The sequence below is a fragment of the Pieris rapae genome, chromosome Z, assembly GCF_905147795.1.
Source record: "Pieris rapae chromosome Z, ilPieRapa1.1, whole genome shotgun sequence".
In the NCBI taxonomy this organism is placed as follows: domain Eukaryota; kingdom Metazoa; phylum Arthropoda; class Insecta; order Lepidoptera; family Pieridae; genus Pieris; species Pieris rapae.
Window position 1 is genome coordinate 8,258,871 of NC_059534.1, and position 16,701 is coordinate 8,275,571.

A 16,701-nucleotide genomic window follows, 5' to 3' on the forward strand; every position below is an offset into this window, starting at 1 on the left:
AAACAATTATATGTACTATTATTTAATGTTTAAATTTTATTATAGTTATTGCACTCTGAAAATTGCAATTTTAAAATATGATACATTCGACGCTTTATAGACGAAATATTCACGTTATTAGTTTGACATTGCATTGCAAATAGCGGTTTCATTATAATAATGAGTTTTGCACATTAATATGTTTATACTGGTGTCAAATAAATAAAAATAAATCAGCGGCGCTACAACCATTTTTAGGTCTTGGCCTCAGATTTCTGAATCTGTTTTATGTCCATATTTAAATCTAATAGGCAAGTAGGTGATCAGTCTCCAGTGCTTGACGCACGTCGTCGACTTTTTGGGTCTATCGGTTTCCTCAGGATGTTTTCCTTCAACGTTCGAGCAAATGTTAAATGCGCACATAGAAAGAAAGTCCATTGGTGCACAGCCGGGGATCGAACCTACGACCTCAGGTATGAGAGTCGCACGCTGAAGTCACAATGCCAACACTGCTCACTGCTGTCAAATAGCAAATACAAATATGCGGTTTTGCACCTTGTTCTGCTACCATTACGCTAAGTCTTAACAAAAATGGAATATACAAATGCATTTCTTCTTCTAACACTTTAGATTGAATAAGACTTAAAAATTGTAATCGCATGTCATGCCTCTAATGGTATATGAAATGTATTATAATTATTAAATCATGTTTTAATCGGGTTTTAAATATGTTGTTTTACTCAATTAAAAATATATAAGCAACTCCTTACTACTTTAAAGGCTGATAGCAAAAACGAGTTTTCATTTAAATAAAATGATAATGAATTCATTGAAAAGTAAATTACGCATTTACATTTGAAATTTCCTGTCGACAACCGGTATTTTTGATTAATGAATGGAGTTAATTCTGTAAGTTTTAGAAAGAATTTAATGTATTGCAAAACACAAAGTGTAAGATAAGAAATGAGCTTCTTGCTAGCAACGCCTTGACGTTATACGTGTTGTGGCAGAATAAAATGTTAATGCTAGAAGATACTTAACTAACAAGTTATATCCGATGGCGATTTCTTGAATGCTAAAACGCAAATACCAATAATGTATGTGTCAATGTTTGAATCATCAACTCTATCAATTGAAGTCACTCCGGAGTCAACGTGTCACGTTCTTTAATTGAGACAAAGTACCTCTATTTAATAGTGGTACACCATCTGCTTCTTTATCTTACGGACTTTTTTAACTGACATAATTGTTTACGGTTTTACAGTTCTTGCGTTTATTCAACGTATCTCTGGAGCTCCTGATGCAAGAATACACAAATTTATTTGATTAAATTTTATTATGACTTCTATACATTAGACACAACAATATTTCTGTATTACAGACTACAGTCTGGCACTTGTGGCGCTTGTGAACGAAGCATTCATAACTCTTACGTACTTTATAGCTTTTTATTGCTTGCCAACGCTCGGCGCACTACATCGGTAAAAGAACTACAATACACAATTTGGAATGTGACAAGCTCGTATGGCAAATATGACATACCTACACGAAGAGGTATCACACAAATATCGAACAAAACAATTATTAAACAATACAATTAAAATTACATAAAAGCTAAACAAAAATCTATTTTAAAATGTGAAGGGAGGAACTATGCATATCCAGACCTAGCTATTTATCAGAATACTATTTATCAGAATGCTCAATCGGGACATCGATGTGTTTTGACCAAAACGCGTTCTTCGGAAAGGAGGGACAAATGGAATGCCCCATTGAAAAGCATCCCTTGGGTACGGGAGATCAATCAATATCCTATGACAACATCTAAACATAAATCCTTTATTTCCTACAAAGGTTTCGTTGCTGGCCAGTATTGTGATTGACACACGCGATTCCACGTAGTACGATGAATTCTTTTTAAGTCTCCAAATGACCGTTAATTTATTTCAATCTTCATTTATATTATATACAACATTTAAGACCTTTTGTAAAATCAAATATTCAGTTTACCTTTCCGTTAGGAGAAATTTTCACATAAATAAAATTAATAAGTTAATTTTATATATTAAAACTGAATACTATTCTACTTAATTGATCTAAAAATGCATGTATTATATGCCTATACTGAATTTTATGTGAAGGAGATGGAGATGAGAACTCATAGAGCCAGAGTACTAAGCTGTACATATAATAGCTGCCTATAGATACCGATTAAGCTATATACAAATTACTATACATATGTTACATTTATTTGTTTAACACATCATCGTGGGCTTACTATGTGCTATATTAGTATAAACATCAATTTATTCAATTTTAAACCAATACAATATATTATTACAGTTATACCTATATGTTACTAACCGACATAATTATTTGTGATTATTATGACCTTCACTGCGGCATTTTATCTTTCAAGTAGCAGTGGCATTACGAGCATTGTTTGTTAAAAGTCCGCAATTGAGTTTTCAGTATTATATGCGCAGACGCAACGTGTATTGTCATGCTTGCGTGCCTCACCGCGAGATGGCCTCACTAACTATTCAATTTTATTATTTTCGACGAAAAACTTGATATTTTACATTGTTCAATTTGATTTGACTTAAGCGAGTATTGTTCTGTTATAACCAGTGCCGTAAAACTCAAAGCTTAGTTAATAAAGTAAAAAGTTCTTCATACGATTATTATTAGACCTTGCTCTTAATGTACAGTACATTGTAAGTATAATTTGACAAGAAGTGAATAGTATAAATAGTACATAACATTTGCAAAACTAAATGAGAGTTTTTTTTTTAAATAAAAGTGTTTATTTACATTTGAACTAGTTGTCTAGAGACAGTGTATGGTTCACTGACCAAGACGATATCGATACTAAAACCGCTATTCAACTAAATTGTGTATATTATCAGCCTAAGACTTTTTAGAAGGTATTTCTAAAACATAATATTGTATTGTATACAGTGCATATTTGTGGGGTCACCATTATCCTCAGAGCAGATCTGATATGAAAATTGCATTACTGATTTGTCCTGAGGATAAGGAAATAAAAAGGACATTTAAAAGGAATTTCAGTCCATCCTAAGTTAAATAGCTTAGTATTGTTATGGTTTTCGGCTTGTCAACTGTTTCGTCTGGACTTAGGTCTACAAGTATTTAGTAAAATTTCAAATTATCTTCGTTTTTCAATTTTTCAAACTTACTGTACACTTTGAATCCTCTATAATTTTGAGTCAAATAAGATAGGTCAGAGATATGTATTTATTAATTTGTACTACACTTTTTTGTTCAAACAAATATTGTTGGTTTCTATACATTTTTAATTCATGACAGTTTATTCGAGTCTATGATTGCTGATAAAACTGCATATGTTTTGATGAATAAATGATAATCTCACACGCGGGCTATGAGTGTTTACTGTTTACGCTCTGGGAGATTGTAATTATAATAATGACTTCACATGCTTATTACATTATTTTGTTTGCACTAGTTACTTGTTATTTGAGGCTATTAGTGGTATTTCTACACATATGGCATAGCAATAAAGGACTGACTGTACATCATTATAACTGCTTTGTTATACCAAAAATTAATAAAATAAAACGGAATTCTATTTTTAAAATCCATAGATTCTTTCTTACAATAATTGTTTAAAAACATAAAGTAAGCGCCAATCACATTTGTGTTTATAGTGCACTGTTACAATGTAATATTACTCCAAACAATATCACTTATAATAAGTTTCTTCGATGTTTACATTTTAAAAGTAAACTAAGGAAAGAATAAACCTTCCTTTCTGCTTATAAAAATTACGAATTACGTGACGACCTTAGTGTATTATTGCCTTATAATTAATTTTGACCTCATTAATATTTCAAAGACACGCTGGTGTAAAGGTAACTCAGTATAATAGCTTTTTATGCAGTTAATTAATTCATTGATTTCTGCCATCAGGCAGCGCCCAGGCGATGCATCAGCCCTGTTGATAGTACTCGAAATCTAAGAAGATTATCAGTTCATAAAATTGTTGACAAAAAGTTTAAAACATCGTTAGTTGCGTAACAAAAACATTCAGTCGCCATGTGATTAGTATGAGTATGGCAGATATTAAGATATGCGATATCATGGGTTTGAGCCTTGAGGGACGTCACAGTCGGTTGCGTTGAGTGCGTCACGGGCTGACGAACTCCCTTTTTAATCGTCTTCGGGAGACCTCGTTGTTCTTCGGACGTCTTCGAATCGTACCTCCTAATTCTGTAGGTGCGCGTGCGCTGAGTCAACTAATTCTCTATCATTATGATTAATGAACGCGATGATATCTTGTTGTTACAACACATCACTCGGGTGATCACTTACGTTTTTGCATATAAAGAAAACGATGCAATATCATGTACTTATACTTGTTTTGTAGCTACCGTTCGTAGTATGAAATTTTTTGCCACGTAAGTGTTGAGGATATTTTCATGACTCCACGAATGAATACTGAAAGGGACCTCAGATTCAGAGTCAGTACCTAGTATTGTCTTTCTGAATGTCAAATACGTAATGGATACTGGAGTCTATTTTTATTGTTTTGTTGCTACTAACTAATAAATATTGTTAATGATATTGACATCAAATTAAGCAAAGTTTGTTAGAAGAGAAAGTTAGAAAATGGACATTATCTATATTTGAATTTGATTATCGCTTATAAATTATAGCTAGCGTTCAATTAAGCATAGTTAAGACAAAACAAAGTTAAAAATCATGATTAGGTTTTTTATTAAACAAGATATAATAAGATTTGCAAACACCAGATGTAAACTTTTTCGCTCGTACAACTTACAACTTAATGTAGGGTTTCCCTTGGTATAACTAAAACTAGCCCTGTCATTTATCTAACTAACCACAAGTGTCCGAATTGAAAATGTATATGTGTCAAGTAAAAAACATTAGACATAGAAATAACATGTCTTACTAACAATGGACACACACAGAAACCCAAAAAATAACAATTATTAAAAGAAAAAAAATAAACTAAAAAATGAAACATAAAAAAATGAGCGATAACAATGTTTTTTAAATAACAAGGTATGTTTTAAGTATATAATGCGTTTGTGCTGTGGCTGTAATTGGCTTTCGCATAATGCTGAGGAGCAGAGTGTTCCACATTCTGCCAGAGACGATCATCATCTCATTACAATATTTTCTTTGGGTCTTATTAGGAATAGAAATGAGATTACATCAGATCATAATTATATGAACTGTTCTATAAAACCTAACAATTCACATCTGAACTTATTTGACATTTAGAATACTGTACCATAGACATATTTCTTTAAATGAACGATAAAACTTTTTAAATAAAATCTAAAGGGTGTTATGTAAATCAGAACTTAAGATAACTGAGAACATGACATAGTTTCCACGAAGTGGATATTGTAAGTTTACCTCGTAAGATGATACCGTTAAACATTGAACATTCTCTAAGCCGTCTTGTGCCTCATTGAACATGCACAGTACTTTTAAATCCGGCCAAAGGTGATGTTGATCAAGGAAATTACTAAACCAAATGACCTGAACTGTGAATAGGGACACTTCAGTATGTACCAATTTTATTGGTAACGGGCTTTTTGTAATTGCGTTAAAATAAATTTGATTTAATTTATATAAAAAATGGTGAAGGGACCGATCGCTGGCCATGCGTCATACTCGTGAACGGGTGCTACTTGTGGTGAGTGGTCGTACTTGAATTCGTGTATGCGGTGATATCATTTGTTTATACTACGTAAGTTTATACTATGTAAGTGCGTGCTCCTATTCCACCATGCCTCCTGCTGATAGTCATGTGGAACATGGTGTAATTGTTGCAGCTCCTTACAAACATTGTGTAAAAAAACTTGCCGATTAAAAAGAGTGGCGGAGAGTTTATTGCCAGTTATTCTCTTACGTTCTACTCCCTTGATTTGAGAACTGGCAGTAAATGTAAAGTTAGAATCATTTAATGTATTGTATATTATATAGTATATGTACATTATGTTACCTATATGAATAAATGATTTTTGATTTGATTTAATTTGATAAAGAGCTGAAAGCCCAGATTTTATTACGACATTTTGAAACTTACAAAATCTATTTAAATCATTTCGTTGATTTAAAACAGAAAACATTAAATACTGTTTATACATTTACCTTTTACAAGTACCTTTTGTACTTCTAAGTCTATAAAAACAGAAAATACCTATCTACGAACGTTATTTATGAACGTTATTTATCACAGTTGTACATATTTATTGTTTCCCGGACTTAAAGTTTTAATGACATAATTGCTCATAACCAATCTGTGACTTTATTGAATAGTCTTCAAGGCGTGTGATTAAAATAACATATACTTGCACATTGTGGTATAATTCGAAAAATTTATTCATTTCAGTAAACTACATCGTCTCGCCAATATCGTCGCATTTATCACATTAAATTTATATCTCTCAATAAAATGCCTATTTTTCAAAAAAACGACAACAAAACAGATCAGAAATGTGTTTGTCTGTCCAATGCACCAACAATTTAGACACAATTTCTAATAATAACTTTCCAAGGGCAGAAAAGTACTGAGTAGGTTAGAAAAGTGAATTTCCTAATACCGGAGGTAATTTTGCTTGCAATATATAATTTTTCCACTAATTCACATATATCTCTCTGCGATTACCAAAACCGTCGTGTCATGACTAAATATATCATCTCCGTCCCAGGACAGTAATTTGTCGTCTAATACGTACAGAGATATTAGACGACAAATATAATACATCTGTTTAATCATTAGACATTGTTCATTAACTTGACTGTAATCTTAGACATAACAACTTTATTTTGACGAAATGAAATATTATTACTGCAATAGACTTTGTATTATTTATATAGACAAAGTGCGATATTAATGTGAATGATTTAAAAACTTTTATACAGTTATCATAAACAAATTTGACAAGGGTTTAGATAATTTGTGTAGTGATACGACAAATTAAATGTGTTACATAGGTCAACTGATTTACATTAAAGTGACGGACGTTGTTGCATTTTAAAGAAAAAACTTGGCGATTAAAAATAGTGGCGGATGGCCAGTTCTTCTATTCCAGCTGGGGTCGAATCTCAGGAATGACATTCGAAAATGCTACTCGGCCAACACTACTCGCTCGCTTAATAGCTAGTAGTATATTGTATTCATAAATAATATATTATATAGATTTTTCTATGTGTGTGTACGCTTTAATAGTTTAATTAATGCGATAATGTTCAGTGTGCGACCGTATGTTCCTTTGGGTCGACTAAGCTTGATGGAATGTGTTCCTTCTGTCGTTATCATTTTTGAGGAGCGCCTCTCCGATACTTCCAATTTGTGTATTTAGCTCAATATCTGAACTGGGACTGTTTAGCAATAATTAAAGATAGAATATGTTGTTGGATAAAACTTTAAGTTAATTTTAATAGTTCGGTTTATTTTGTTTTTTAATAATTTCAGCTTACGAAATATAATTATATTTTCATAAAAGTTCTGAATGATGAATACAAATGTTAGCAGGATTTTATCTAACCACAGGACCGCAGTTTCGATCATAAGGAAAAAGTGTGTAGTACGCCCAGTATATATATGGGAAACGTCCTATTTGTTTCAAATAAAGAGTATTTTTTACGACTAAGCATTCTATTGCTTTATCTAGATATATGTGTGTGTATTAATTAATTGTAATTAATTTAAATTATGCCTAAACGTTACAAAACACTATATAGTATAAAACGGTTGTGAAATTTGGACAAATCCAAATAACATAATAATTCAAGAAATACAAAGAGCGTTGTTCAAGAAGTACATTTAATTAATTAAGAATACTATATCTTGTTCACGGGTAACACAAGGTCGTTGTAACCAGATTGAAATCATAATATAACATTTACCCACTATATACAATAGTAAAACATGATAAAGATGTTGTTAAGAAGTCGTAATTAAGTATCAGAATTACCTTCGTTGCTCGTTGCGATTGATCCTTAGAAGTAAATAAATAATATAAGAAATAAATAAATAAAATAAATAAATAAATAAACCATCACCATGGCGGTCTTAGTTTATGTTTATAACCCTCTATAAGATTTGGTCTCACAGATCTGAATATATTTGTCAACAGTTTTCTTTATAGAAAGATATTAGAAAGATATATTAGTATATCTTATAAGATAGCCAGCCTCTTAAAACACATCGACTATTGTTTCTCTTGAGCTTTCACGCAATATTAGCACTAAAAATATGACAGAGCTTCAAGTCAGGGTTATTAAACCACAGATCTATAGAAGTTAAGCAATATTTTTTAACCTTAAATATTTTTTGTCAAAGTATTATTTCTCGAGGCAATGCTTGTAAACTATGTATTTTATGTTGTATAAGGCGCTGTTAAAATTATGTTTGACTTTTTAATGCTCCGCCATCGCCGGATATATGATTTTGTGAACACACATAAAAAAATCGTCAGTCAATCGGTCTAGCTAGGAAGAGATTTATGAACAATAATAATAAAAACTTTTTATGGTAAAAGGGTTGTGAAAAATTCATATATCGCTAGTCCCTACACTAGCGAAGCTCTGCGTTGTGGGTAACTGAAAACTATTATTCTGTGGTATGTGGTACATGTTTAAAACAGTTAAAAAAAAAAATAGTTTTAGTTTACAACGCACGGATGATTTTATATAAAGATTGTATTGCAATTATTGGAGTTCTAATTTAATTTCGTGTTTCCTTAGTTTGGAATACGGAAACAGAGGTATGTTAGGCTTACAATACAAACCTTACAAAATTTTGACAGCGTTTAGAAAATGTCGTAGCCCAATTGTTAAGATTTAGAACATGATCAACACGTCAACATGTTTTATCAGATTAAATTCTTAAATATGATTATTCAACTCTACTATTCCTTTGTAGTATAAACAGGAAACAGTTTCATGCATATAAGATAAAATATATTAATTACGGATATACAAGATTAGCTTGTTTTTTGAACGTATGTAGATAACGGATAAAAAAAGAGTGTGTGTACTTATATACACGCGTTAGAAGTTATAATTCTTTGGCGTATGAAATGTTAAAATAATAACTAAAATGCAGTAGTGATTAACGATAAATTTTAAAATTAATCAAAAAGATTTTATTTATATAAATAAATTATTAGTAAATACTATCACCGTCGTATATTAAATTGATTGACGCCAAAATAATATTTATTTATTCACACTTTTAATTGTACTGTTACTGTCGTGTGTTGGTGTGCGCGCGCATCGTAAAAATTCACTCTCATCATTTTTCTCCATCGCGCCAAAAGAAGTATAACTTCCAAAATCACATAATATGAGTAGAATTAATGGTAAATAGTTCGCCGTAGCATAAATTCGCATTGCGGTTAATTTTATTTATATTCATATGCTAATTGATCGAACGAAAACGGTTTGGAATACATAAAAACATTTCAATGTAACTTATTTAATACACCTTTTACTAAAACTTTTAACTACAATATTATGATACTAAGTATTTTGATAACCTTCAAATGTTTATTTAATGTTTAATTTATTCTTTTTACTCAAGCTTTACTGAACAAAGTAAGGAATTTATTCTAAAATAGCTCATATTTAGGCTTACAGGTTTATGATAAAACTAATAGTTCAAGAAAATTAAAATCTCTCAATCGTCATACAATTAACTTTGATAAAGATGACGCGTTTAACTCATTGGTACCTAGTAATTGTGAACTAGTGAAATCATCAGCGTGTGGAACACATTTAAGATATAAATTCTTAATAGTTCAATGGAAAACCGACCTTAACATTATTAAGAAAGAGTTCAATTCAGTTTAAAACTGTGATCATATTATATTAAAGTTTTTGTAAGCAGTGGTATTGTAAAGTACAAACAGCAAAAACACGCTGGCTACGAAATGTCGTTCTTTTAATAACTTTTTGCTCGATGTTCTGAAATGGGAAGGTGGTAATTTAAAACGAATGAAATGAAAATACTTCACATCAGAACTGTAAAATATAATTGAATACAATAAAGATTTTACTTTCAAAGGTAAATCTATTTTTTTTTTAAATTTTAAAGCACATTTACATTATGTGTGGCTATTACTTTTTCAAGGCCAACCGTGGCGCAATTCATATCCAATAAACAAATATTTTTAGTTTTATTTAGTTCAAATGCTTCACCAATACCTTTTACAGTTTTATTACATACAATCTCTTTAATTTTTTCTGGATCTTTCGGTCTATCTACTATTATACTAATAAGTAAGCTAAACACACTTAAAATAAATGAGATCGATTCAGTTCACAGCCATATAGGGGTAAACAAGTAGTTTGAACCCACGGGATACGCTAGGAACACAAAAACTGGCAAACGGTACTCAAGGGATGTTCATTAGGGGTGTCTTTTTTACGGCCTATAGGTACTCGTGTTAGCTTCCGTTTCATTGTAATAGCGGAAGTGGGGTATGTACAGGACAATTTTTACAAGTAGTATGTGGAAGTTATGAGATAATATTACAGACAAACGTTTTTGTGGTACTTCTGAACCTAAGAATTTATAATGCATATCATAAAGAGGTAGACTGAGGCCAAAAAGAAGGTGGGCTGTGACTTGATAGAAATAGCATGACTAAGACATAGATAGATACATGGAATAGACTATTGGTAAAGATAGAGAATTCTGGAAAAGATAGGAGGAGGTCATCACGCAAGTGGGGTCCATGTCCACAGACGACTTATATACTACAGTCATAATATATATACTAACATAGATAACATAGTAAATACAAACAAGACCACTAATGACATTTGAAATAGAACTTAAGGACATGAAATAAAGGCTTTATCATTATAAAGAGGTAGAAATTTATCTCTTCTTAACTTACTTATAAACGAAGAAAGCTACATATGACTGACAGAGACAACAGTAACAAATTTAAGTATGATAATTTATGTATTCACTCGAATAATATGGCATGGATTGCTTTATATTTAACAACAAAGTTAATAATATAATTCATACTAAATTAGGTAATACATAGTTCGGTTTGTAAATCCTATACCTAATCAAAATACTCGGCAACAAACCGCGTTCTGGTCAACCGCATTCACAAATAAGTAATTCTACATTTATTTTTGTATCGCATTACAGTATGCGTTCATTTCACACAATTCTTAATTGTTATTATAAATGTTTGGTGTAACTATTACAGAGAAGACTCTGTTGAGGACACCAGTAATGCTTGTAGATTTGGGTGTTTGAAAATACGTAATGTTCTGTCACACTATACGAGAGTCTAGATTGGTATATTTCAGATAGACTACCTTAGTATATACACTTAGTATGGTGAAGCAAAATAATGCATTATGGAACATTGTCTTCACGAAATATATTTTTTTTTAAATTTCATAATACATTCAAATATTGTGCCGTGCTTATACTACGTAATTTAATTATTATCTATTTTCATACTTACATTAATATTTTGTAAAGTTTGAGAATATTAGAAATATTTCAAAATATAACGGGCACATCAATTATACGAATATGAAATACAGGCAAAGAGCTTAATCTCGACTTAATTGGACATCGAACGGAAGAGAAATCGAGAAAAACGAGTGTCCAAGTAAACGAGACTAGTATCAGACATCCAGACCTATGATTTCTCAAGAAATCGGAATTCTTTCATTTGAAAGTACATAATATGAGACTTCAATCTTATTCAATTATTATTTTGTTTTTTATTCTGAAATCTAATTACAATCGAGATTTTATATTTTCATATAACTTTGTTTTCTTATTCTGGTTTCTTAACAAATTAACTGTATTATGTTCAGAGAGCAATGATGAATTGCTCCAATTAAAATTATGGTCTTTAGATTAATGTTTTTACAGATGCCACGCCACCCGTAGTATTAGTTAAAGGCGAATGAGAACACATATATATATATAAATATGTGTGTCATATTGCAGAAACTTTAGCAGTAGAGGACATCTGGTTAATGTTTACTTTTAGCCTTAATATATATATAATCTTTTTCATGTTTCTGTCTTCTTTTCTTCTGTTTCACGCTTAGCTAATTGGATGCTTTATCTCAAAATATATCATAATAAATTGCCAAATTGATTGTAATTTAAAAACTTGCAATCAATCTGGTAATTTTGTTCAGCACATATTCTTCGCGCACTTAAGGTTATCTAGAATTTAACTTTGTTGTTGGTTTAAAGTCTTAGCGTTGTATCTTTGAAATGGTTGCATTATCCACAAACAGAGTGTTATCTTGAGAAACTTTTCCTTGTAATCTGTTGCTGATAATGTCATAATATACGCTGTTAATGATAAAACAAAAATGACTCGTATTAAGTGTAATCGCAAGAGGCTCTATATCGATAAGGCATAAGAACCCAAAAAGATCGGAGGCTGACTTACCTCTCTCCTGGAACTCCGCTTTGCAGCTAACAGCCGCCAGCACTACCAGAAAGATCACTTTAAACATATTGTCATAAGATACACTTAGCAAGGACACATTCTAGCAAAGTGCACAGTCTGTGAAACACCACATAAGTCCGAATCACTTGGCACCGCAACGCGCGTCAGTTTCGCTCGCAAGCACAACTTGTGTGACGATTAAACTCTATGGAGTCCAAGGCGCGTACGCACGGCGTCAGGATCAAAGATTAATTTAATGTACAGAAATGACTAATAATGGGCGTCTATTGAGGCGAGGAGTTTTGTGAGTATTAATTTACACTAATATCAAAATAATTTACGTTTAAATTATATATTTTGTTATTTTACATAATGTTTCAGTAAATTATCTAATAAAAAGATCACTTTTAGCTTACAAAATATTTGTATTCCTATAATAGTTGTAAAGAACTATTCTGTTACTTTTTATAGTTTCTTATATGTCTATAGCACTATTATAGTGTCAGAACAAAGCAATTAAATATATTCCGTGGGTGTGTACTCTTCCATGGTGTATCTGTTTTTTATAATCATTGACGGACAGTAGCGGTTTTAGGCTGTATTGTGAACCGGTGCGGCGGCGTTAGCGCAGGTAAGCCTTCGGGTGGGGGAGGGGTATGAAGTACGGTGCGGGGGCAAGGGACGCACTTGCATCTCTGCCGGGATAAAAGGAGGCATTCATTCGCATGGTATACTGGCTATTCTATTACAAAGGATCTTAGGATAATGTCTGCGAAACATGTGGCTGCGCCTGTAATCTCAAACACATCGATTTTAACTAAACAATATTAAAGAAAAATATTGATGATAATGGTGAAAAGTTTTACGAAGATTCAACCGCGTAACTCTAATGAAGTAAACCAGTTTTTAAAAATCCTTTATTGTAAGGAGTATTTTATAAGTAGTTGTAATAAACCTATCACGTCGGTTTTGTTTTTTATGTCATCATTTCTTTCCTATTTAAAACACTTATGAGAAAACGAAGAGACTCTCGTGACTCCTGCACTTCACACATTTTGGTCCAAACTATCAGTGTTAAAGTTCAGATTCGAGAATAACGCGTGATTTCCATTTTTGAAATATTTACAGTTTTTTTTAAATAAATTATCATCCTTTCTTCTTTGTAGATAGGACGTTTATATATTCTTAATTTAAGTATGGGTTGTTGCGAGTAACTTACAGTTTTCTGCCAGGATAGTTCGATTTTGGCTCAACCATCTAGCAACACATTAAGAAGTTATTAAATTATTTAAAAAAATCTTTATATGCTTAGCAATATGTTCAATATGATTGGAGATTCAGATTGAGCCCTCCCTAGTAAGTCAGAGACTTGTGACAGGGAAGTTTCGCTCTTCTTTAAATTTACAAAGTTTCAACAAGGATTATTATTATTATTTTTATAGATGGGGCAAACGGGCAGGAGGCTCACCTGACGTTAAGTGATACCGCCGCCCATGGACATAGGGCTCGCGAGTGCGTTGCCGGCCTTTTAAGAATTGGTACGCTCTTTTCTTGAAGGGCCCTAAGTCGAAATGGCTCGAAAATACTTCAGTGGGAAGCTGGTTCAACAAAGTGGTGGTGCGCGGCAAAAACTGCGTTGAAAAACGCTAGCGGGTTGGCTCTTATGTATCACAAAACTAATGAAGTTTTAATTAATATAAATATTATTAATATTTTTAATAGAATAAAAAAGTATAATAAAATCTACTGATATGGTTATCTTCGTGTGATACGAATATACTTTATATATTTGAGTCAAAACTTAAATACGTACAAAATTTTTAAAAAGGACCAAAGAGATTGCACCTCATACATGGAGTATGCTATTATATATTCTATGAAATAAAATTTTCTAAGGGGAACTCATATATGACAAATATGTAAAATAGTATTCTTTCTAAAATTACAAAAGACATCAAATATTCCGCAGTTAGGTTTTCATTAGAAAATTCAACTGTCATTTGTATATTTTTCTTATATTTACTTATTATTTAAGTTTCTCACCATTTAAACCTTTAAACCTAAAAACTTAATATTTCAAGATGATAATCATTATTTTTTAATATACTTGTATATAAAAGTTAATGTTTATGATTATAGAAAACTTTAACTATAAGGTAATTAGCAAAATCAATAGTTTTCGTGCTTGACTCACCGATCAACTTTAATTATTAATTAAAGAGCTAATAAAGATAGATATAGTGCAGTACATATTCTAATTGTAATAAAAGTTTATTATTATCATTCAGCATCTTTGAGTGTATGGAGATTAGAGGCAAGTGGAGATTAGCATTTATATTACAAATAAAAGCGCCTGTCAATAACTGATAAGCAAGTAGTGCTTATGAAATTATTGTGTGACATATAGCGTAAGTAGACAACAATTGTACATCTAAGCTAATCAGTATTATTTATTTTATTAATTAATTTCAGAAATACACACAATTACCCTTACAGCCTATGCCAATATGATAAAAAAAATACAATAAAGTACATAAAAATTAAACGTATAGTAAATAGTTGTACCCCACCATTTCCAAGACATATAATGTTGGGTACATTAGGGGATAGTAGAGATAGACGCCATATAGTTTGAAATAGAGGTGTCGTGCAAATTTATTCTGTAACCTCTCCAACATAAGGCAGTATTTAGCTTCTTGCGGAGTCCAAACAGACGTGTTCACTCAAACAGACTTCTAACCAGAGCATTGTACAATGTTGTTGCCCTCCACAAATCCCATCCTTGCGTAAGCTTTCTTGCAAATGTCCACTACATGATCTCGGAAATTCAGTTGGGCATCTACTCGCATTCCTCAGTCTCTTACCGACGTTTCCCGCTTGAGTATCACTCCTGACACGTTGTACTCATGATGACGAGGCAATTTGGGGCGACTAAATGTCACCATGGCACATTTGTTTATACATATTTAATTGGAGCTTATTTTTATTGCTCCCCTCACATACTCCATCTATATCTCCTTGCAAGCGTTCACTGTCATCCACTCCTTGGATTGACAGGAGTAATTTTAGCTCATCTGCAAAAAAAGGCTTCTAGCATTTCTTATTACTTCTGGTAAATAGTTTACCATTATTGCAAACAGCAATGGCCATAGATAGCTGCCCTGACTCACGCCTGATTTAGTGTAGTATGGTTCCGACTGACATCCAATCAAAGAAAATCCATAAAAACATTATGTAGGATTTTTTCATTTACTCTAACATAATATATAATTTAATTAGGTTGTAAGAAACAGAAATATGATATACGTACATTTTGCATAACTATGCACAATCATAGTTCTGTACAAAATGTACACATAAATTTTTTGCTTGTATACATAGCTTTGTGGAAAACACACATTCGAAATTTTAAAATCAATTTAATTACCATGTATTGGGGATAACTTTCCGTCAACAATTTCTCAATATTGTATACCAACTTTGGTAGTGTATAACTACTATAAAGTTTATTATAAACTATTTCGATATGAATTAAAAAAAAAAACTTTTACTTTATTTTAGAAAGAATTTGAAAGACGTATATATATTCTTACTATGATTGTATGTATGAAGTATCTAAATAAAGTAGTCGAAGTATATCTAATATATATCTTTTTAAAACTCAATGTGCCAATAGTAAATATGAAAAACAATAAGAAATATAGGCCAGCAATTGGCGGAACAGGACAGGGATAGGGATGGAGACATATCCCTAGAACTTCATCGTTTCGGAACCCCAGACACTTTTGTTATCTTCAGTCTCTCTCTTTAGTCGGCAGCTCATTTCTGAGCGTCGTGGTCAGCAACGAAACATTTAGCGCGGACTATCTGCTTCCACCGGTTTCTGTCCAGCGCTTCTCTTATAACATTGTATAGCTTTGAAGACGATGAGTCTCTTGATCGGTCCATCTGGTTGGTGAACGGCCACGTGATCTTTTGTATCTGTTATCTTCAGTAGTCGCTGTTAAAGGACGTCCCTTACGCGGATCATCATTGAGATTTCCACGTCCACTATTAAACTCGTTAAACCAATTGTTAATAGTGGTACGTGTCGGGGCTTCATTAAGAAATGCTAATCGCAGCCTATCATATCTTTGTCGTTGAGTATAGCCAAACCGAAAGTCATAATAAATCATTGACCGAAAATTTTCTCGCGTTAGGTTTATTTTCACATGTAACGAGAGTTTTATATTTGCCGCCAATTCACAAA

At 32.0% G+C, this 16,701-nt stretch overlaps 1 protein-coding gene across 1 annotated transcript in view; it reads right to left on the reverse strand.

Moving 5' to 3' along the window:
* Positions 1–12,627, reverse strand: part of LOC110998172 (epidermal growth factor receptor) — a 68,989-nt gene extending 56,362 nt beyond the window's left edge. Inside the window, exon 1 of the mRNA XM_022266664.2 lies at positions 12,453–12,627. Coding sequence (XP_022122356.2) covers positions 12,453–12,519 — 67 coding nt within the window. The 5' untranslated portion in view covers positions 12,520–12,627. The remainder of the gene's footprint in view (positions 1–12,452) is intronic.
* Between the last annotated feature and the right edge of the window lie 4,074 nt (positions 12,628–16,701).